Source organism: Aspergillus ochraceoroseus (assembly GCF_002846915.1).
Source record: "Aspergillus ochraceoroseus IBT 24754 chromosome Unknown P175scaffold_4, whole genome shotgun sequence".
Classification (NCBI taxonomy): Eukaryota; Fungi; Ascomycota; class Eurotiomycetes; order Eurotiales; family Aspergillaceae; genus Aspergillus; species Aspergillus ochraceoroseus.
The window spans coordinates 1790804-1811791 of record NW_024468479.1 but is presented as its reverse complement, the minus strand read 5'-3'; the positions used below and the strand labels follow the sequence as shown (position 1 = coordinate 1811791).

The following is a 20988-nucleotide window of genomic DNA, read 5'->3' as shown; positions in this document are numbered from 1 at the left end:
TGGGCTTCACTTAGAAGTTAGAGGAGTGTAATGATTCTATATATTATACTAACCAACATCCCCAGGTTCTACAGCACGGTGTACAGGTCATACCACGGGTGTTTGAGGGGGACTTTCATATATTATTTAATTAATACTAGCCTTAAATCCTCGCTACGCTCGGCGGCTTGTTGGGGCATATAGCAAACTAATAGTATAGTCTTAATTATAGTATGATAGCTACTATATTAATGTAAGTATGGAAGTTAGAATTAAAATAGGCATTAAAGTAGGTATTTAAGTAAGTATTAGCATGGTAATAGCTTATAAAAGTAGATATAGGAATCTCTATAGCTAATAGGTTAACCAACATCTCCAGGTTCTATAGCACGGAAAAGCAAGTAGGCATTCAAGTAGGCATTCAAGCAGGTATTAAAGCAGGCATTCAAGTAGGTATTAAAGCAAGTATTAAAGCAAGTATTAGCAGGCATTCAAGTAGGCATTTAAGTAGGTATTAGCATAGTAATAGCTTATAAAAGTAGATAATATAGGAATCTCTATAACTAACAGGTTAACCAACATCCCCAGGTTCTATAGTACGGAAAAGATGGCCCTGCGGGCCATAGTTCTTCCGAACCGCCGGCGCGCGTAGAACTCAGTAGCTACTATATTAATGTAAGTATGGAAGTTAGAATTAAAATAGGTATTAAAGTAGATATTAAAGGAGGTATTAGCAGGCAATAAAGCAGGTATTGAAGCAGGTATTAGCAGGCATTCAAGTAGGCATTCAAGTAGGCATTCAAGTAGGCATTCAAGTAGGCATTCAAGTAGGCATTCAAGTAGGCATTCAAGTAGGCATTCAAGTAGGCATTCAAGTAGGCATTCAAGTAGGCATTCAAGTAGGCATTCAAGTAGGCATTCAAGTAGGCATTCAAGTAGGCATTCAAGTAGGCATTCAAGTAGGCATTCAAGTAGGCATTCAAGTAGGCATTCAAGCAGGCATTCAAGTAGGCATATTAGCAGGCATTAAAGGAGGTATTAAAGTAGGCATTAAAGCAAGTATTAGCAGGCATCAAAGCAGGCATTAAAGCAGGTATTAAAGCAGGTATTAAAGCAGGTATTAGCAGGCATTCAAGTAGGCATTGAAGTAGGTATTAGCATAGTAATAACTTATAAAAGTAGATAATATAGGAATCTCTATAGCTAACAGGTTAAGCAACATCCCCAGGTTCTACAGCACGGAAAAGATGGCCCTGCGGGCCATAGTTCTTCCGAAGCGCGCGTAGAACTCAGCACGGTGTACGGGTCATACCACGGGTGTTTGAGGGGGACTTTCATATATTATTTAATTTAATTAAATCGTTATTATATTAGTATTCTTGCTTTGCTCTACTATTCTAATACGAAAACCATGCAGTTTATTTCATTAAATAATATGAAAAAAAAGTCCCAGCGTAGCAAGGGTTAAGGCTTCTCCTTGTATACGATGCCTATCCACGGTTTCTCAGCCCACATCGAAAGCATTTAGAGAGTTCGTCGATTGGATGAACCAGCGTAGGAGTAACAGCCACAAGCACTGGATTTATTTCCCCCTTCAATAGAAATGAATGAACATATCAAAGCATCTTGGATCCGGAAGTTTAGCCACGTGGGAGTTGCCTGCTATGACCATGACCATAACCATGACCATGACCATGAACAATACGATGTCGTCGCGCAGTCGGAGCCTCCGCCTATGGATATACGCTTGAATCGATCCCCCGGCAGTTCCTCCCGGTCGAAGGCTCGATAGTTAGCCAGTACCTGCCTGGTACATGACCAAGACGTTGCTCAGCGGCCTGGTGAAGGTGCAGGTCTGCAGGGATAAAGAACACATCCGGAGCAGACACACATGATATGATACTGGGCTTAATGTGGGAACCAGCGGATGGCAAACGCTCCCAGAGCATGGAAGCGTTGTTTGGTGGGTTAGCCAGCTTTGGAGACAGAATAATTACATCTAGTGAGTGAGTAGGTTGGTCTGATTCATCCGATTAATATTGAACTAAGTTATAAGTGTTCCAGGGAGGGTATTTTTTTTTTATTATAATAGAATACAGTCTCTGGTATATAAGGATACCTGTGCAAATCGCACTTAGATGTAAAAAACAAAACTCTCTCCACTGGACCGATTTCACCGCTATTCGAAATATTAACGGATTCATAGATATGCAAAATAGGTGGTATGATGCAGATGCAGATCACCGGATACCCAAATCCTCCAATTCCTTCTTCCTCTTCTGGCGCTCCCGCTCGATCTTACGGAACAGAGGGTGGTGGCCACTCTTGTCCTTGAGCTGCTTGTTCCGGCTCCGGTTGTACTCGATATAGGCCATGTCTTCCCCGCCCGCTAAGCCGCTGAGCGTAGCAGCACTGCGTTTCACACCGCCCTTGGCTCGAGCTCGGCCGCCTGATCGCTCAGAGAAGAGGTCATCGGTGACATTCTCCACTTCGGCGGATGTCTCGTTCTGTAGCATGACCTCTTGGAGGAGCTCGCGCCGTTCCGAGGGGGTTGCATACGCAAGCCCCTCCAAATTCTCAATGCCCTGAAGGTGGGTAATAACCTTGAATGCATAGCCTTGGTCAACCAAGAATGCCTGGCGTTTGGAGGAGTAAAACATTTCGTCTGTATCCTTCGACACGAGAGAGTAGAAGAAAGCATTAAAGCCTTCGTCGTTACGACGCTTGGCCCGAAGAATGCGACCGAGACGCTGAGCTTCCTGACGACGAGAACCATAGTGGGAGGAGATCTGGATCAGACATGTCGCCTCAGGTAGATCGAGGGAGGTATCTCCAATCTTGGACAGGAAGATGGTATTAACTTGCTCGTTGTGTTGGAAGTTTTCGAGAATCCGCATCCGTTCATTCTGGGGGGTTCCTCCATAAATGTACGCCTTGTTCAACTTGAGGGCGTACCGTTCAAGCGCGTACACATTGTCGGAAAACACAATGACCTTGTCCCCACGCTTTTCATGGTAGTCGATGAGGAACTGACAGGCCTGGAACTTGCGCGGATTCATAATATAGAGCAGCGCGGCCTTTCTCGACTTCTCTCTCATGTATTCCGAGTAGAACTCGGTCGTCATTGGGCACCACACTTCGGCGCACTGAACCTTGGCGATGTGGCCTTGCTCCGCCAGTTCCATCCAGTTGGCTTCATACAACTTCGGGCCAATAAGAAAGTTCAGATCTTTGATCTTGTCGTCCTCACGCAAGAGGGTTGCTGTCAGACCAAGCTTGCTCTGGGTCGCAATGGCTGAAGTAACCTTACGGAACATGGACGCGGGCACGACGTGCACTTCGTCCAGAATCATAAGACCCCATTCCCGGGATTGCATCCAATCCATCATCTTCTGCGCGTCGTGCGATCGGGCTCTCGTTTGGGAAACCATCGAGTACGTCGAGACAATAATACCGGTGGACCGACGGAACTTCTCCTTATTGTCCGATGTGAAAACGGCGATATCACCCGGATCAATGTTCGACCATCGGAGGAATTCATTCCTCCACTGGACGACAGACATCGAGCTGGTGCAAAGAATGATGGTTCCCTTCTTAATCGTGCAGGCTGCAGTGATGCCAACCAGGGTTTTGCCCGCACCGCAAGGCAAGACAATAATACCACTCTTGGCACGGCCATTACCAAACATTTTACTCAAGCTCTTCTCCTGATAGCTTCGAATCCGCGCGTTCGGCTTCAGATCAATATCCAAGGTCGGGTTGATTTCGTCGTTCCGGAAATCATACTCCTCCAGAGCTGGGCATCCCATGGCTTGGCATCTTGCTTTGACCGGTTCCACAGCTTCGTTCGGAATCTCGAAACTGTGTACTTGAGCCTGTTCTTCATCATCGTCATCGTCATCGCGTATGGCTAAAAGGATATCGTCCTCCTGTTGGCGCTTTGCCGCACCATCCTCCACAGGCTGCTGCTCCGATGTTTGTTTAACACCCGCAGCATCCTTGGTACCGGGAATAACAAGACCACCCATTTTCGGAGCCGCCTGTTGAATGATCCCTTCCGATCCTTGTACACGCTGAGTTCCGATAACCTCATCTTGAAGGAGCATCTGCAGCATCGCAGGGTCCGTACTCTCCACAAAGAACCGATTATGCTTCAGCACAACTTTGACCTTTCCATACGACTTTGTGAAATCAATGATGAACGACTTGATAGTTTCCGGGAGGGGTGTCTTCGATAGTCGATCGAGGAAGTTGATGATATCCTGGGGCTGCAGACCAACCGATACGGCCGCATACAAGCTGTTACCCGTCAATCGGTATTCATGCAAATGCGTCGGGCGTGAAAGCGGCTCGGCGATGGTGGTCAGGAAGTCTTGCGCCTGGGGGGCAAGCGGCGAAAAACTCTCGAGGGTGATAGTGCCTTTCAGAGGGTCAATCCATAGCGGCCGGTTCGCATGGTCCGGCTTCAACGAAAGCGAGGAAAAGTCCTTGTAGCCGAAATTCGGGTCTTGTCTCTGGATTTTCTGTTTGCTGAACGACTCGAGGGAGAACTTATCCACCATTTCTTTAGACGACGGGTCAGTCAGCCATTGCCTTTAGTCTCAGACCGGTGTCCAATACCTTTGATCTTATCCTGTTTCGCATCCTCCTCGTAATCGGAGTACTCATCGCTACTATCGATGTCCTGCATATCAGGCACAGGAGTAGCCCGCTTGGATGCTCTACTAGACCGACCACCTAGCTGATAGTCAGCCTTCACTGCCATCTACCCAATTCTAAGAGCGAAAGCCATACTGTCAGTCGCCTTCCGTTTGGACGGCATGACGCGGGGTTCTCCTCTGTATCCTTTTCTTTATAATATATCTATCGTCTATAATTTTTTTTAGAGGTGGGTTTGAACCGAAAGCGAATGAGAGCTGAGGCTCCTCTGGGCTACCGGCGCTCCAGTTGAGCTTCAAGGGAGATAGATCATCCCTTGTTCAAGGCGATAAAAGGCAACCAGCGAGTAACGTAGGATTTCCGATATCAGAGGGTCTCTTTGGGCGCAGGAAAGTAGTCGATAGGACGCCGATGAGAGTTGCAAGGAAGGCAAAATGCGTGATGAAAGAAGAAAGAGGTCGACAAGAAGACGAGATGTAGAGAGCCTGAGGCAGCCAGGCCTGGGGCTCCAGTGGCGACTCTACGCTCTGATTGGACAGTGAAGGTCGAGTCCATTTCCGTACTAGCGTCTCTTCAGGGCCCGAGTTTCGGCCGACTGTTGACGTAGTATCTCAACTCAACATCTACTCTTTCCTTTTTTTTTTCCCCCCTTCACCGTGAAGAAGAAAGACACAGCTATCACAATGAATACAGTACGTACTATGCTAACCCCAAGAAGCAAAGGCAACAATCACGCCAGGGAGTCTGAGGACTAACCATCACTTGCGTCACCAATAGATCCGATCAACCTGGTGAGCGCCCTCGTCTCATTACTCTGGCAAGCAGAGCCAACAGGGTGCAATCGCTAACCAAAGCCCATAATGCAAACAGGATAGGCTGGGGGGCTCTCTGCGTCGGTAAAAGAATTCCAACCCAACCCTTCCCGTAGTCCCATCTGTCCAAAGATGCGCCAGAAACAAATTGAACCATCCCACTAACGTCAACCCTTTGAACCCTCTCCAGCCGGCGGTGGAGCTTACTACTTTGCAAAGAAGTCGATCAACGCCGACCGAGCCAGCAGACATGAAGCCGAGATGAGGCGCAAGGCCCAGCTCGCCGCAATGGAAGCCGAGCACCGACGCCAACAAGCCGCTCTGAGTGAATCGATTACGCCACCGTCCCAAGATCCGAGTTTGAAACGCGCGAATCTAGCGCGTCTCCAGAATGCCCCGGACGACGTAGCCTCCCCAAGTGAGGAAGTGGGCCATGACCCTGCGCCAACCCGTCACGAGCCCTTGACGGAGGAAGAGCGACTTATAGAGAAGGGGAAATATGAAGCTACGCGGCCGTTCAGACCGCCTAGAGGGGACCGGTTGTAATTTTTTTTTTTTTCTCTCTCTCTTGTATTTTCTTCCTTATATGTGCGTGGATGGGGAGCATACTCTAGGGCACCGGAAAAGTCTGATACATGATCTTGATATGAGTGTGATACGACCTCTACTATATATGTTCTTGTATCTCCTCAGGCGATCTAGTGGCTCTGGAAGCTCTGAGAGGGTTCTGGGGGGGTTGGAATAGACAAAAGACGTTGTTTACGTAGGTATTCGTTGAGTGGATTTACCCTGCACAACTTGAAGCCCCAGTATACAAAAAGCGTCTAGAATACGTCAGATTTCATGATCAACGAGTAATAATAAGGTATATTGTAATCTTCGGTGTATAAAGATGGACGGGTAATTTCTAACGCCAACCAACCCCAACCCCAACCCCATACCAATACCAACACTTCCAGATTCCAGATAGATGAATGGATGATGGTATGCATATGTATGTATGCCTATGCCAAAACGCCAGCAGGAATAACAATCAACCAAACCGCATGAAGAACAAGTAGGTAGTCGCAAATAAAAAGCAGGTGGTCATTAACTTCTACTCCAGGACCCGAATCGTCGTCGAAGTTATAGCTCGGAAGCCCCTTTCCGCTCAACGGGTTTCAGCGCGCATGAAAGCAGAGTGGAGGATGCGGTCTGTGACGATAGATAGTCAGTACTTTTTGTCTGGGTATTTCCCTAATCGAGAGTGAAGTTCTTTTATGGACATACTTGCTGTGGTTGGGATAGCCTTGGTTCTTCTCCCGCGAACTCTCGAGGGCTGGTGGGACAAAGGGAAGGACGACTGCAGAAATCAGGCAAGACATTGTAACGAATCGCGAGGTGCGGGTATTGGGTTGGGGACGATGGACGGAGAAATGCCGGATAGTTGGGCGGACGAATTGCAGGGCGATAGTCATTGTGATAGATTTATTGAAGTATAAGAGAGGAGGAGGAGGAGGAGGAGGAGGAGTTCAAAACCCAAGATATCCCCTCTACTTATACAGCCTGTGTACTTGAGAGATTGCGGGGCGTGGAGATATCAGGAAGGCATGATCCGGAGTCATAAGATGAGACTCATTCTCGGCGAGTTCATAGTTGAAGGATTGAAACGGAAGAAAAGAATTCCGGCTGCAGAAATCATGCCACTTTTCTCTGACATATCTCAATTCCGTTGGATGTTATTGGTTGTTGGGTATATACATCATTTATCCCTGACAAAAGAACTGGAATGTCTGTAAACCAGTCAAGGTGCACTCGCATCACGTGATGAGACGCCCAACCTCACATCCCCAAAGCCTCGACAGCCATCCATCGATCTTCCTGAATCTCGAGCGAAGAACTGCGGAAACAATGGCTTCCCATCAGATCGCCATTGCAAAGGCCTCGCTCGCCGCCGGACTTCTGCGTCCTGACCCCACCTCCATCGCCCGCGACGACATCACAGCTTTGCATAACTACCTCGAAAGAGCCCTGTCGCATTGCTCTCCAGCCAACATCCAGGTTTGATCTGTCGAGTCCTTTTGCCTACGGGGTCGCTGAATTACTAAATCATTTGCTTTTCTTGCTTCGACGCGTACTAGACCTGCAAATCATGGCTTCTCAGATATGTTGTCTCGTCGTCTAATCGGGTCAGCCTGTTGGCAAAATATCTGGTTGCTCTGGCTGGATCGCTGCCCTCGGGCCAAGATGGCTCAGCAGCGCCTGCAACGCCAGACACGCGGACTGGCCCGTCTGCGAAGAGGAAACGATTACATATGCTGTACCTGCTGAATGATTTATTCCATCACACAAAGTACCATAACAACTCGACTGCCGCCTTCTCTACCCTCAGCGGATCCTTGCAGCCGCATATTGTGGAATTGCTGAGCTACGCTGCCTCCTACGACCGACAGAAACACCCGAAACACCATAAACGGCTAGACGGCCTGTTGGATATCTGGCAGCAGCATAGCTACTTTGCCGAGGACTTTGTGAGTAAACTCCGCGAGGTGGTTATCAACTCAGCCGTGTCTGGTCCAGTGAAGACGAGCGCCACTGCGGAGGAGAATAAGGTGGAATCGGGACAAAAGCTTTTTGCGGGAAGAGACGCGCCGTTTGTTATGCCGTCAACTCATGGAGATCTCTCTACTCCTTACTACGACCTCCCTGCCGGCAACCTTGTTCCTCATATCATCCCGAACTCAACCATTCCTCTACGTCCTGACTCGATCAAACCATTGCAGTTCCTGGCCGGTCCCGCGGACGGGAAGCTAGTTACCGCACTCAAGGCATTCCTCAAAGATGTCGATCTGATCTACGGATCGGGGAGTTTAGAGCAGAACGACGACGAAGTCATTGATATCGATGATCTCGGCCAGACCGTCATCCGAGACACTCTCACGGGAGACATCCTTCAAAGCGACACGTACTACGGCTGGTCGCGGTTATTCTGTCAGCAGATGAAGAAACGAAACACACGCCACAGCTCGCAGAGTCGCAGTCGCAGTCGCAGTCGCAGCCCTGCCAGGCGACGACGGTATTCCGATAGCCTAGCAAGCGACGACAGCAGATACAGGAGTCCACGATCACGCAGCCGCTCGCCCGCACGCCGACCGTACGACTCCAGATCTCGCTCCCGTTCCCGTACAACCTCCTGGAGAAGATCAGGGTCGGGTTCGCGCGAGAAATCCTACTCTCCGCAACCTCCCGGCCCACCATCCATGTCTGGAAATAATATACCTCCTCCGCCTCTACCTCAACCGTATCACCACCACCACCACCACCAACCCGGCAATCCCTACATCAACGCACCGCCGCCACCAGCTCCTCCGTCGTTTCCTCCACTTCTCCATCAAATGCAATTCCCTCCGACTGGTCAGCACAGCTTTCCCCCAGGAATGCCAGTTCCGCCACCCCCACCTTCGAATTACCAGGGTGTTTGGCCTCCGCCGCCACCCGCGATGCCCAGCTACGGTGGTTCTCCTGGGGGAGGAATGCCTCCAAATTTCCCTCCACCTTTCGCCCCGGGTGGGAATAGTGGTCAATATCCTGGGCAGCCAATGCCTCCGGGATCATACCACTTTCCGCCTCCACATCAGCCGGGGGGAGGTGGACGGGGGTCGTGGCAGTATCCACCAGGGCCTCCGTCAGGACGTGGATGGCGATAGCTTTCCTTTTCTAATGTACTTGTAAGTCAACGAAGATTCTTTAATTCGAAATATAAATATTGTAGAAGTAAAAGTAAATCAAACAAGTACTCAGGCTATACCTCGTAGATTCTAACCAAATCCTCACTAAAAAAAAAAAGCATACATAACCACCTCCCCATACTCCAGAGATTCAACACATTACAGTCAATCAAGTCAAGTCAAGAGAGAGAAACCCCACATCTTCTTCAACGATGAATCAATCAATCAATCAATCAATCAATACTTAAATTAAACCCTCGTAGCCCTCGCACTCGCCACAGAAGAAGAAGAAGAAGAAGCCACAGCAACCGGCGTCCCCGAAGCAGCCGCCTGAGTCTCGCTCTCCGCAATGGCATTGTCTTGATCGGCGATGGCCTCGTTATAGGGAAGACACGAGCTCTGGAGAAGCGACTGTGTGCCTCCTCCTTGCTGTTTGTTGTTTCAGGTTAGTTGTTTTCCCTCTGCCACGGATATGAGAGAGCATAGCATAGGATAGGATAGGATAGAATAATACGAACCTTGGGATCTGCATGACAACACATAACCGAATCCAAACAATCGGTGTTGGGTTCTTCAGCTGTCATTGCAGTGCCTGGATCATAGAGAGCAATCGAACTTGATTAGCACGGCACAGCACACAAAACATCCATAGAAGCAAGGAATAGAGAGAGAGAGAGAGAGAGAAACATACACTGCACCCCCAGAATCGAAGAAACCTGCATATCCGTCAACAACGGCACCACGTCACTCAGCTCGTTCTCCACATCCTGCGTCATCCCATTCACGCTCGTGCAGCACTGTTTCGACCTATGGCTGGGCGGGCAGGCTTGCGGGTTCAACGACGACCCGTCCGCATCCTGGTGGGCGATGAAGGCGCCGATCTGGTGGGCGAGGGCTTCGGTGCTGTGGATTTTCGACGACGCCGGGTTGGCTTTGGTTTTGGCGGCGTTGGCGGCGGCTTGGGTGGCCTGCGCGGGGATGGAGATGGAGACGGGGATGGAGAAGTCGGAGATGGCGGTGCTTGGTGTTGTTGTTGTTATTGCTGTGGTGGAGAGCGGGTGGGAGAGGGCGGTGGTGGTGATTAGGGTGAAGAGGAGGAGGGATTTCATTTTCTTTTATATATATATATATATATAGATATAGATATAGATAGAATTTGGGTTGGTTTCTTTTCTGAGTGTCAAGAAGTAAAACGAGCAGAAAGAAAAGAAGAGAGAGAGAAAAAAAAAAAGCAAGATGAACAGTGTATAAAGTGCTCCTCCTCCCTTTCTATACATGCCAGCCACTATCCGGACGTGTTCGAGACATTCAGGAACAGTAAACAATGACTCTGGAGAGGAATGTGACTGGAACTTTTTGCAGTCTAATACTACCATCCTTCGCGCGATGGAATGCAGACGTAGAAGTATCTCAGGAATGCCAAACTCATTACTGGTTCAGAGAGAGAGAACCTTTTAGCTGGGTATGGGCTAATCCCTAAGAAAGATGCAGAGAATGTTCACCTATACTCTTGACCTTTTAATCACAATCATACTCACCGTCTGTTAGCATTACTTTGACAAACACGGACATGCAACGAGGCTGATCTTGGACTGGCTCATCTAATCAACGACAGGCTGGAAGCTGTGACGGTTGGAAATCCCAGGACGGACTGTCCGGCGAGGGAAGAAGTCTGCGATGTCTCCCTGAATGCCCTCACACCAACCTCCAGGTGCTGAAAAGATACTCCGTACTGAAGGTCCCCTCGCTCGTATATCGGGTGGAAAAGAAATATTCGGGTTCGAAATATAGGCATAGCGGCATATAAAGGAAGGGATGCCACCGAGATTCTCGCCCGAGACGAAAGAAAAGAAAACAGAAAAATATCTCATACTTGGGGCATGAGAAGACGAAGAACCAAAATGCTAAAACAATAATACGAAAAAAAAAAAAACAGCCACCTCATCACATCTCTCCCCCTGATGCATCACCGGCTGTGAGGATGCTGAAGGACCAACATCGCTCGCTAAAGTCGCTGCTGATCTTTATCTTACCAACAAGTAAAGGACTCCGCGCTGCGAATAAACATCAAAAACACCATGTAGACTCCAAAGTTCAGACTGTTAAAAGAGAGATATCGTGTAGGTTTTGTTTCTAAGAACCGACAGCAAAGGCAACAAGCAGTAACAAACTGGTGTGCGTGTGTGATTCGAAAAAAAAAACAAAAACAGAAAACATAACCCGATTCTTGATTTCTCGTTCTTCCCCCGTGCGGTAGAATGGCAGAAGCACGGCCAACTATACCGAGGATTTGGCGTCTCTCGAAGTCGCGAAATCCTTGCCTTGGACCTCATCGCTGCTATTATTGCCGATCTTTGTCAATGGACCAAACCCCTGAGCTTGACGAGCAAGCAACCCACTAGTCGACACACCACTCTTGCCGCTGGTGTTACTGCTGCGGCTGCTGCGGCTCGTGGCGTATCCCTTGTCGTCGTCGACATCGGCAAAGTCGACCATACGGCGTTGGGTGTACTCCAGCATGATGCGGCTGTAGTCTTCTATAGAGGTGTGAGGATCCAAAGAGTGATCCGTCTGCACATGGGTGCCACCATCGGGTGGGCGATCACTGTTTCCGCCTGAGGGTGCCATGGAGAATGTCGTGTCCCCAGATGAATTCAGGAAAGACGACATATATATTAAAAAGGGGGGAGGGGGAGGGTCCTGCAGGCAGATGGGTTTCCTTTGGACTCGTTTCTGTAGAATAGGGTCAGTTGCATTCGTCATTCTTTCTCATTCTTTTTTTTTTTTTTATCTTTTTTAGTTGTCACTAGTAACACCGTTCGATCAAAGGGTAAGACAGTCCCGCTCTTCCATGGGTTACGGAGAGAGTCCGGGGAGGTCATTTCGATAAAAGAAAAGAACCTTGTAAAAGGTCTCTCTGTCTTACCGTACGGGATATAGATGGGAGAGGGCAATGGAGGAGCAGAACGGGCAAAGCGGCTGGAAAAGGAGATCCGGTCTGCACGACCTTGCGTACCTTCTTCAAAGATCAAACAGAAGAGAAAATACAACGGGCTCGTTCAAGTAGAGAGACGTGTTGTTGTCCTTGAGAGGGAAAAAGTACGAAGCGCAATCACGAATATCTGAAGCGGTGGTACGAACAGGTCGCAAGAGAGAGCAAGAGAGAAAAGGCGTAGATGCTCAATGTAGAATAGAATCGCCGACCAGGGGATGATCCATGGATAAATGTCCTTCTAGTCCGACATGAGATCACAACCCTAATCTCCATTTCATTCTTAATGGGGGAACCAACGAAAAGAAATCTTTTGACCAGGCCGACTCGATCTAGCCCACAGGAGGATCGAAGGTCTCATATCGACGCTGGGATTCGCTCTCTAAGGAGGCCTTAAGGAGTTATGACATCAGGGTTCCTGGGATGCAAAGGAGAAAATGGTACTCCGCAGTCCGTACAAAATAGAAAATGGCGATAGAATGTAATTTCCTGCCAAAAAAAAAAAAAAAAAAAAAAAGACTGCCGGCCCCCTTCTTCCCTACTAAAGCAGTCATTTTGTGGCGCTGCTACTCGACATGCATCAGACCGGACCTTCGTAAAGGCGTTCGGAGGTAATATCGCTGGGGAAGGGAAGTATTCCTTCTGGGGGACCCACTGACCTCCATCTAGCGGAGCTGTAATGAGGTCACTGGAGGAAAAGATTCCTATGGGCTTGAGGAGTGCAGCGCAGTGCATATTACACAACAGGCTAACCCGATCGCCCGCTGAATAGTAGTATGCAGTGATGCACTATGCAGAAACAGACCTTCCCCACTGACTAGCCGCCCAAGGACCAATAGGTCTAAATAGGAGCTAAAACGGACATGGATCTTCGCCGCATTGTATGGATATATCCACCCTCCATATCAGACCGTCAGTTTTAAAAAAACAGCCGTCTGGAAAAGGAATCTGAGAATGCTCCAGGAAGTGGAGGAGCTGGTATGGCCGGGATGGGGAGGTCTGGGAATGAGCGTCCGTGGTATGCTGCAGCGCGATCTGCATCGTGAGGTTGAAAATGACGATGTTCCTCTGGAGCAAGTAAACTTGGTTAATTGGAAGATATAGTAACCGGGGACATGGAATCTAGAACCGTGGATGGAGAAAATGCATTCTTTGTCGTTTTCACATCTCGTCAGCCGCCACACGGCCTGAGGCTATCATTCAAGGGTCAAGTGACGTCAGGTGGTCAATCCCCTTAACTTCTACAACCTCTCTCGACTTCTTGTTCTGCTCGAATTACGGACCGCAGCGTGGGTGAAAAATACCACCTAGCACCATTTCCGACCTGTCAGCCAATAATCGAGGAAGCAATGATGATACCAAGACACGCAGGACTTGCCACCGGGTGAACCAAAGGCTTTTTTTCCCCAGATCTTTTGCAGTACTCTCAAACTATACCCATGGTAATGGGAGGCCATTCCCTTTCCTCTGGCTCGAATGCAAATGGTCTATCTGCTATCTATCTATCTAGAGTTTGGCAGGGGATCCACTGTGATGGAAGCAATGCAAAGCCAGCGAGGACGTGAAACCACAACTCCAAAAATAACCCCCGATAGGAGGCAAGCAGAGAGTACAGTAACTCTTGTTTGTTCACATTCACCTTCCTATACGGTAGGTACCAAGGGCGATTCTCCATGGTGATCTAATTCGAGCACCAGTCGACAAATGAACTCTCTCCCGAAGAAAATCAAGACATGTCCAATAAAGTCAGCGGGAAAAGGAGACACTATCATGTCACTCTATTATAATAGAACCTACATCATCCTCGTATATTTGGAATTAATTTTTACATTTAGTTGACTGATGATATCACAAAACTCGCCCCTAGTATCTCAAGCGGTGGAACAGTAGAAACTTCTCTCTCGTGGGAGAATCAACACGTTTCCACCGCAATACCGGGTGACTTTGAGCTCAAGAAAGTTGAGAAGGACCCGGGAGATGGAAAGAGTACCGTACCGAGGAACCCAGAGTATCAGGGACTCTCGGGGGCGGCTGGAGGATGTGTCGCATTCCTGAATCGGCGATTTCCACATTCACGCGCGAGCTGCACCTCAACGTCATCATGGACGGTGACCTGGCAAGTACGGGATCGTCGAAGTGTGTTTGTTGTCCACCGAACCCATTTTATTTATAAGCGCGAATCCGCGACATAGTTAACTATTCGAAGCAAGGTACGAGTAGTCCTCTCGGCCACCCGGCGTCATCTATGATTGGTTTGTCTGCTGTCGCAACAATTGCCTGTTTCTTTTCTTTTTGTAGAGCTCTCTCTCTCTAACTGCGTGTTGGTCTTCCCTGTTATCCTGCTGCCGTCCGATTTGGGTTTCACAAAACTGGGTCAATGCGGAGGATAGCATCATATCTTGGAGAAGATGATATCTAGGACAGGATCCACGTAACCAAGGGATAATCCGTTCGAATATCAGGCATCGGAATCGGTTTACCGCCAAGGATGATGTCGTCTGTGCCGCCCGAATTTTTCACTAAAAAAGAACTAGGATAAACGCAAGGAATAATCCCAGCCAACTCATTGATGAACGGTGGATGATGCAACTTGCCTCAATTTACCAGCTCTTGGGCAACAAGGATAAGATTTCTAAAACCCTACAATGGGGGGGGGATAAACGTAGATACAATAGTAGACGCCACAATTCAAAGATCATATATTATAAGTCATTCATCACACGTAACCTATACCAAAAAGTTAGATCAATTCACTAAGCAGGTGTGCTCCGTAGGAAAATTGAAGGGCACAGAGGAGTTAGAAAACATAGCATACCTTTCCGGGCACCCTGGAAGAAGAACCGCACAATAAAGACCTGGAGGCCAGCCATGGAAACCATCATCAAGCCCTCAATCACGCTAAAGTTGAAGATACGACGTTCCGTGCTCCGTACAGTGCTGAAGTTGCGGTTCTCACGAGTCCGGAAATACTTCTGGTTCCTGGAAATAGTAGAAAGCTGGGCGGAGAGTTTGAAGATGGATTCTTCCAGAGCAGACGCCTGTTCGGGGCTAGCACCCTGGCGGGAGGGGAGTTCTGTCCGTTGTTCGTTCTCAATCTGGAGTTTAGAAAATAAAAAACAGTCAGTCAGCGGCATATATCTGAGTTGGGAGGCGCCTCCCCAGGTTGAATGAACCCACCGCGATCTCGAAATCGACCATCTTCTCCGCAAAAGTAGACATCTCGTTATTAAAGCAGAAGCGGTATTCTCCAATGCTCTGAGCGGTAAACACAAAGTCGCCCTGGCGCTCTTTGGTGCCGTCTAGAACTGTCTTCTCGCCGGGCCCCACGACCGAGTAGTCGACATCGAAAGAACCGCCGGATTGGACCTAGAATCAAAATACAACGATCAGATCAGCTTTGGATATTATAATTGCGACCCAAATGATGATCAGAACGCACGGCGAAGTAGAATGCGACTTTGGTGTTCCTCTCCTCGACGAACTTGTAGAAGCAGGCCTTCTCGTTGGCTTCAAGTCGGTAGGTCAAGGCCGTTGCGGTCACAGAGGAGATAAGGCAGGCAAAGACGCTCAGAAGCAACGCTGTGAATCGCATGTTGAACGGAATGGAGAGCCGGGAGCTCAATGTCGATAACTCCCCAGGTTGAGCGACTGGATTGAACACGCGACGGGGGAGCTGAAGTTCTGGACAGCTGTGTGGTTTTCCGCGTGTTTGACATGTTTGCATCGTACGTTCTACATAATAGTTCACCTTCCCCCAGCAACAACCAACCCAGACGACAGCACAACAAAACCGCCAGAAAAACAACACAACTTTTGGTAATTATAGTTAAGTAGGCACCTTGCTTTAGCAGACATGCGGATATGCAACAGGCATGCTCAACATTGAAGCTGTTGAAGATATGTATCATTCATAAAGCCCCAGCTAACAGACAAGCTGCTCTCTTCATAAATCACTTGCACTTCATAATATAGTACCAACATCGTAAAACCAGCCCCGTCTACAGCAAATCATAATAATAGAATAGAAGAAAGAAACACATTCCATCGTTGCATTTCACAGACTCGAAGGGGGGGGGGGGGGGGGTTTTCTTCCTCCCCCATTCTCTCCTTCTCTCTCTGGACCAAGGTGAGCCTAACACCCCTATAATCATACCCTCCCTGCCCATTCGTATTTACCGCAATTCGTGTGTAAGTTGTGTGTCATTTAACAATGCAGCATATGGTGCAGTAATGCATTTATCACGTTCGGCCTCTATCGGATGAAGAAGGACTCGCTTCTGTTCCAAAAGTTCCGGTTCTTATTTAAATGGTCAAGACCAAGCAGATCATCCGAATCGCCGATTATGTCGGAGAGTATGTCATCTATTAATGTTAGTCGACTCTCCCGGAGAATCAATGCACATAGATCTTACCATCTTCAAGATATCTTGGGTTTGAGTATAACGATCGAGGAACAACAGCAAACTTAATCTTCTCGAATCGCTTTCCCTTGAGGCCCGTTCGTTTGGAAAGTCGTTCCTTGGTTTCTTTGAAGATTTCGCCCTACCAAATATGAGCATAACGCATGGCCTCGCCTTGGGCGGTGTTCACTTACAGATTTCATAACGAATTTGAAAGGTACGCCATGTGGCCGGTTCACTTCCTTATCGAAGTTGTACGCATTGATTGTCCGATCGCCATTCCCCATGCTCACTTCCTCTTCAGGGATTTTCTCCGCGTACAGGGTGACAAACTCATTGATGCCAGCAATCTTAGAATCCGGCTGGAAGTCTCGGTATATCTTGCCTCCGTGCGTTTCGTAAACCCGCGTGTTTCGAATCGTGTCGTCGTCAAGATTCGCCTTCTTCTGCAGGCCAGCCAGGAGATCAGAGATCGTTCCATCTCGAGGAACGAGGACCTCGACGACTTGCTAGTTTGGGTCAGCAACCAGGCATCCCTTCAAAATAAAGCGATTTCTTACCTCTTTCGTAATGCCTTCGGAGAGCCATGTTACTGACAAGCAGATCTTAGACTCATAATCACTTAGGCTTGTCTCTAAGACTTCATAGTAAAGTGCGTCTTGGCGATGCACGCTGAGCCCATAGCCAGTCACCTGGCCACTGAGGATGGCTTGTAGGGTTTGCGCATTCTGATTGGAACTCCTCTTGATGAATGGCTTTGGCTTCCCTGTGCTAGCGATGACGGGAGCAAAACGCAAATGTGTGAAATCAACGTTCAAATGCTCGCCAACCTTCTTGGAAAATTGGTCATATGTCATTTTCCGACTCAGCGTCAGCGTGAACTCCTCGCCATCGGTTGCTTTGATAGGAGCAAAGGTGACATTTATCCTATTAAGGAGGTAATCGTAGTATAGTTTGGCATCGGCATATAATGCCGTGGGTGGTAGCTCCGATTCCTTAACCGATTTTTGGAAGGTGATAATGTCGCCGTCTTGAATTTCGGACTGCTGGAAGGTCTGCTTTGGCTTCATCAGGTCAATCATGTTGTGCTTGATCTCTTCGTACAAGACAAACTCCGTCCCAGCCGGCCAGGCCATTAAGTCCAATATTGTCGGAGCGAGGTCGGAAACTTTCTGGTTCTTGCGAACGTATACAGCGCCAACGCCAGTCAAAGTTTGCTTTGGCACGTCGAAATGTTTCAAGAAGATCAACACCGAGTTGTTGCTATCCGGCCAAGACATTGTTCCATCTGCGGAAGGTTGGCCGACTTCCAGCCAGACCCTGAAAGGGTTGCCCTTTGTGCCAAACCGGCTATAAGCCTCTTCAACGGTCATTTCTGGATCCTTGATGACCTGATCTGGCCGAGTTGTCTTATTTTGGCGGTTCACCATGACCCAGAATCGGACTTGAGAAGCATCGATGCCTTTCTCTTCCGCTATTTGCTGTGCAAACTCGCCAACCTTCTTGGCCCTGAGGATTCGATACTGCTTCGGAAGTGCTGCATCATCAGTTGATTGGTCGAAGCTTGTGAGATCAAAACCATGATGGGACCGGAAAGTTTCTTCGGTCAACACTCCAACATTAATGTACAGGTGAGCTTCTTCTCTCTCCTTCTTCCTGCGTAATAAATCCACGCGCTCTTCCGCTAGACGCTGTTCTAAATGTTGAAAGCATATATTAGTCGCTGCGGATCACCAAAAAAAGGCATTTGTACACATACCAATGTGAGAAGGCACATCCTCCTTTGTGATAGGCAAAAGAACGTCATCCAATCTAGACTTCCGGATGTAAACCAGCATATAGGCGTTTGTCGACCGCTTCGTAGATAGACCTCGTGTGTACGGTTGTCGGGCTCCAGCCGCGCCATTGGCGAGTTCATATTCACCGCCATAGTTTTCTTCGAGAACCTCCCTGTCAGTAGCCCTAGTTACCCTATCGTCATCGAAACGATACCAGAATCCGTCTTTGGTAGGCTTCAAGAAGGCAAAGTAGTGACCCGCATTCAAGTCACCGCTGTGAACCAATACGCCATGCAGCTGGTAAACCCAGGACTCGGACCGATCCGCGTCCTTAGAGAGATAGGGGGCAGCATCGAACTCCATGGGGAAGGCATGTCGATCATTGATTTTCATCATGGCATCTCGGTGGATGTCATACTCGAAGCGCTTCAAGTGAAGATGCAACACAGGAGGGAAGCTTTCAAAAATAACACCCTTGTTGGCATCTTGAAGGCCATACGGTTGGCCGGCGTCGTACTTGTTTTCACCCTCAAGTGTCTCCACTTGGATATAGTCCTTGAAGCTGTCGTCGAGCGTCTTGTTGCCTCTCACATTTAGTTGGATATCCCAGAAATCTTCCACTCGCGACGACTCATAATCGACGTTAATGCAAGATATATAAGTCTTTGTTTTCCCCACGAATAGTTCTGGAAGTGCCTTTTCTGCGGGCGTTCCCTTCATTTTCTCTTCCAGCCTCTCCATCAACTTTCGGGATAGTTCTTGAACATCCTGTTGCTCGAAAATTTGTCGCGATTCCCACCCGAAAGATGCGGTAAGTTCGGTTGTTGAGACAGATAATTCACTGGTTTGAAGATTATTGAACAATCTCTGGAGAGTCCAGGCACTATTTTCCCTCGAAGCCTCCTCATCTGTCGGGATTTGATAGACAGACTTTACAAAGGTTATCGAAATATTCTATGAAGTCCTGAGGGATGAAGCGTACCTTGCGGAAAGCATTTGTAAAATACAGCGACTGGAGTAGCGAGTTGAGATAACAAGTAGCACCCTGGTTTTTTAACCCAACCATGCCTGTTTCTTTCTTAGAGTCATAACTAGAAGCTGTCAGCAATGTCATCGGAAAAGAATGAACGTAAATCATACTTCTGGAAGCTGTGCCACAGGACACCTGTGGGATCTTTGACAACGCGCACATAGGCGGTAATATTAGCTTCTTCGTTTTGTACAATAGGTGTACCACGGCCCTCAAATGGCATATTAAAAAGCTTGCGCAGTTCGCAGAATCGGGTGAAACCCCAATCCCCTTCGTCGGCGTTGAATCGGTGAGTAGCGACTATACTCAAATCAGCAGAAGAATCGAAACCCAGCGCATCGATGAAGCATACCGTGAGAAATGTTGATAGTCGGGTCGTTTACATTCCAAAGCACAAGGGCAAACTGAACGCACGCGTACCAGTTCTCTGGCGGCTCATTTTCCCAAGCATGCTCCAGGTAGAAGGAGGCGTGTTCGACGTGGTTCCCATAGGGAAAGAAAAGAATTCGCCTAGATGGCCCCGTCAAACCCGTGTTGAAGGTGCAATTAAGATGGAAACCTGCTGCTTACCATGGGAATCCCGCACACTGAAAAACCGGACCATGTTCCCTCTTTTTTAATTTCCGCCAGTCCTCAATATGCCATGTATGCCATGCCTCATCGGCGGTCTCCAAATCCGGGTCTTTTGGGAGGAGTCGAGCCATCATTGCCGGATCTACAGGAGAAAACTTATTTCAGAATACAATGCTTCCTGAGAAGGGTCAAAAAGCCTGGAACCGGTACCAAGGTGATATAACCCTGTCGCGGGGATATCTCATCGGGAACACCGCAAGCTTGGCAGAACGTGTGGAATCGTCGCAGGGGAAGTGAACGGTATGGTGAGGATCTTACAGTCATCCGCAGGAGGTTCTGGCTCCGGTTCCTCGGATCCGGACTGGGAGACGACGACATCGTCGGTTCTATCATTGTGAAACTGCTCATATTCATCGACCAGCATCTCATTATCCGCGACCTAGAGGGGTTCGAGCTGTCACGTCAGTAAACGATGATCCCTGGCAGGGTCAAATAAAACCCTGATCGGTTGCATTTCAAGGGAGGGCCGAGGACTCACGTTGTCCATGTAGGAAGAAAAAGTGCGTGCAAGCACCCAGCTCAGAAAGTGGACTCTGCTCAAAGAATAAGTGGGGAGAGTGCAGGGTCTAGTCTAGGTACAGAAGGAAAGATATATATGTCAGAGGTCGCAACCGGGTAGCGAAGAGGAAAATGGGGAAAGGTGAAGAAGAAGTTCCGAGTGAGGGTTCAGAACAGGTTCCAAGTTCAAAGGAGTTGAAGCCTGTGGCGGAGCCCGCAGACCCAATAATAACGGCGGCGGACTGGATAGTTCTTATTAAGGCCTTTTGGCAAGCCACCCAAATTTTCATAGTTCACTAGTAAGTGATTTACTGCGATACCCTATCATCTTTACTTTTTTATATTGACTCTTTCTTATATTTCCTTTCTAGACGGATACATACGGAGTACCTAGGAATTTTCTGCGGTTCTTCCTACTTCACTCTGACTGGACGCACCGGGGGTTTCTTCTTGGTCAACACCACCACCCGGGGTGTATTTTCTGACATTCTATGTATAAA

General features: G+C 48.3%; 11 protein-coding genes across 11 annotated transcripts; 4 read left to right on the top strand and 7 right to left on the bottom strand.

Annotated features, from left to right (window-relative positions):
- Positions 1 to 711: 711 nt before the first annotated feature.
- Positions 712 to 1306, bottom strand: P175DRAFT_0501700 (uncharacterized protein; the record flags this gene model as incomplete). The annotated part of the gene is made up of 2 exons (XM_040897226.1): positions 712 to 882; positions 1131 to 1306. Coding segments are annotated over 2 exons (183 nt in total), but the record flags the coding sequence as incomplete, so codon positions are not given.
- Positions 1307 to 1402: 96 nt separating this feature from the next.
- Positions 1403 to 1832, top strand: P175DRAFT_0501699 (uncharacterized protein). The gene has a single exon (XM_040897225.1). The coding sequence runs from the start codon at positions 1583 to 1585 to the stop codon at positions 1769 to 1771; it is 189 nt and encodes a 62-aa protein (XP_040752462.1). The 5' UTR covers positions 1403 to 1582; the 3' UTR covers positions 1772 to 1832.
- A 214-nt stretch (positions 1833 to 2046) lies between these two features.
- P175DRAFT_0459191 (TFIIH/NER complex ATPase/helicase subunit SSL2) lies at positions 2047 to 4801 on the bottom strand (the record flags this gene model as incomplete). Its single annotated transcript, XM_040894696.1, has 3 exons — positions 2047 to 4543; positions 4600 to 4716; positions 4774 to 4801. 3 exons carry the CDS (start codon positions 4799 to 4801, stop codon positions 2220 to 2222), a joined length of 2469 nt encoding a protein of 822 aa, XP_040752461.1. The 3' UTR covers positions 2047 to 2219.
- A 520-nt stretch (positions 4802 to 5321) lies between these two features.
- On the top strand, positions 5322 to 5996 carry P175DRAFT_0532438 (uncharacterized protein; the record flags this gene model as incomplete). Its single annotated transcript, XM_040899967.1, has 4 exons — positions 5322 to 5330; positions 5416 to 5429; positions 5509 to 5534; positions 5641 to 5996. The coding sequence occupies 4 exons, from the start codon at positions 5322 to 5324 to the stop codon at positions 5994 to 5996; spliced, it is 405 nt and encodes a 134-aa protein (XP_040752460.1).
- Positions 5997 to 6610: 614 nt separating this feature from the next.
- On the bottom strand, positions 6611 to 6907 carry P175DRAFT_0437897 (uncharacterized protein; the record flags this gene model as incomplete). The annotated part of the gene is made up of 2 exons (XM_040893875.1): positions 6611 to 6644; positions 6720 to 6907. The coding sequence occupies 2 exons, from the start codon at positions 6905 to 6907 to the stop codon at positions 6611 to 6613; spliced, it is 222 nt and encodes a 73-aa protein (XP_040752459.1).
- A 433-nt stretch (positions 6908 to 7340) lies between these two features.
- Positions 7341 to 9450, top strand: P175DRAFT_0479715 (RNA polymerase II-binding domain-containing protein; the record flags this gene model as incomplete). The annotated part of the gene is made up of 2 exons (XM_040895403.1): positions 7341 to 7490; positions 7571 to 9450. The coding sequence occupies 2 exons, from the start codon at positions 7341 to 7343 to the stop codon at positions 9134 to 9136; spliced, it is 1716 nt and encodes a 571-aa protein (XP_040752458.1). The 3' UTR covers positions 9137 to 9450.
- P175DRAFT_0557742 (uncharacterized protein) lies at positions 9407 to 10266 on the bottom strand (the record flags this gene model as incomplete). Its single annotated transcript, XM_040900796.1, has 3 exons — positions 9407 to 9586; positions 9676 to 9749; positions 9849 to 10266. 3 exons carry the CDS (start codon positions 10264 to 10266, stop codon positions 9407 to 9409), a joined length of 672 nt encoding a protein of 223 aa, XP_040752457.1.
- A 965-nt stretch (positions 10267 to 11231) lies between these two features.
- On the bottom strand, positions 11232 to 12281 carry P175DRAFT_0244326 (uncharacterized protein). The gene is made up of 2 exons (XM_040892679.1): positions 12084 to 12281; positions 11232 to 11890 (listed from the first exon to the last, which is right to left on the bottom strand). The coding sequence occupies exon 2, from the start codon at positions 11825 to 11827 to the stop codon at positions 11435 to 11437; it is 393 nt and encodes a 130-aa protein (XP_040752456.1). The 5' UTR covers positions 11828 to 11890; positions 12084 to 12281; the 3' UTR covers positions 11232 to 11434.
- A 389-nt stretch (positions 12282 to 12670) lies between these two features.
- On the top strand, positions 12671 to 14398 carry P175DRAFT_0557740 (uncharacterized protein; the record flags this gene model as incomplete). The annotated part of the gene is made up of 3 exons (XM_040900795.1): positions 12671 to 13226; positions 13985 to 14289; positions 14356 to 14398. The coding sequence occupies exons 1-3, from the start codon at positions 13104 to 13106 to the stop codon at positions 14396 to 14398; spliced, it is 471 nt and encodes a 156-aa protein (XP_040752455.1). The 5' UTR covers positions 12671 to 13103.
- Positions 14399 to 14865: 467 nt separating this feature from the next.
- P175DRAFT_0493365 (emp24/gp25L/p24 family protein) lies at positions 14866 to 15741 on the bottom strand (the record flags this gene model as incomplete). Its single annotated transcript, XM_040895960.1, has 4 exons — positions 14866 to 14876; positions 14965 to 15244; positions 15327 to 15515; positions 15589 to 15741. The coding sequence occupies 4 exons, from the start codon at positions 15739 to 15741 to the stop codon at positions 14866 to 14868; spliced, it is 633 nt and encodes a 210-aa protein (XP_040752454.1).
- A 475-nt stretch (positions 15742 to 16216) lies between these two features.
- Positions 16217 to 20690, bottom strand: P175DRAFT_0459175 (ubiquitin-specific protease UBP15). The gene is made up of 11 exons (XM_040894695.1): positions 20469 to 20690; positions 20249 to 20369; positions 19928 to 20072; positions 19710 to 19867; positions 19468 to 19657; positions 19310 to 19418; positions 18309 to 19257; positions 17110 to 18245; positions 16744 to 17058; positions 16562 to 16691; positions 16217 to 16511 (listed from the first exon to the last, which is right to left on the bottom strand). The coding sequence occupies exons 1-11, from the start codon at positions 20475 to 20477 to the stop codon at positions 16402 to 16404; spliced, it is 3372 nt and encodes a 1123-aa protein (XP_040752453.1). The 5' UTR covers positions 20478 to 20690; the 3' UTR covers positions 16217 to 16401.
- Positions 20691 to 20988: the final 298 nt, after the last annotated feature.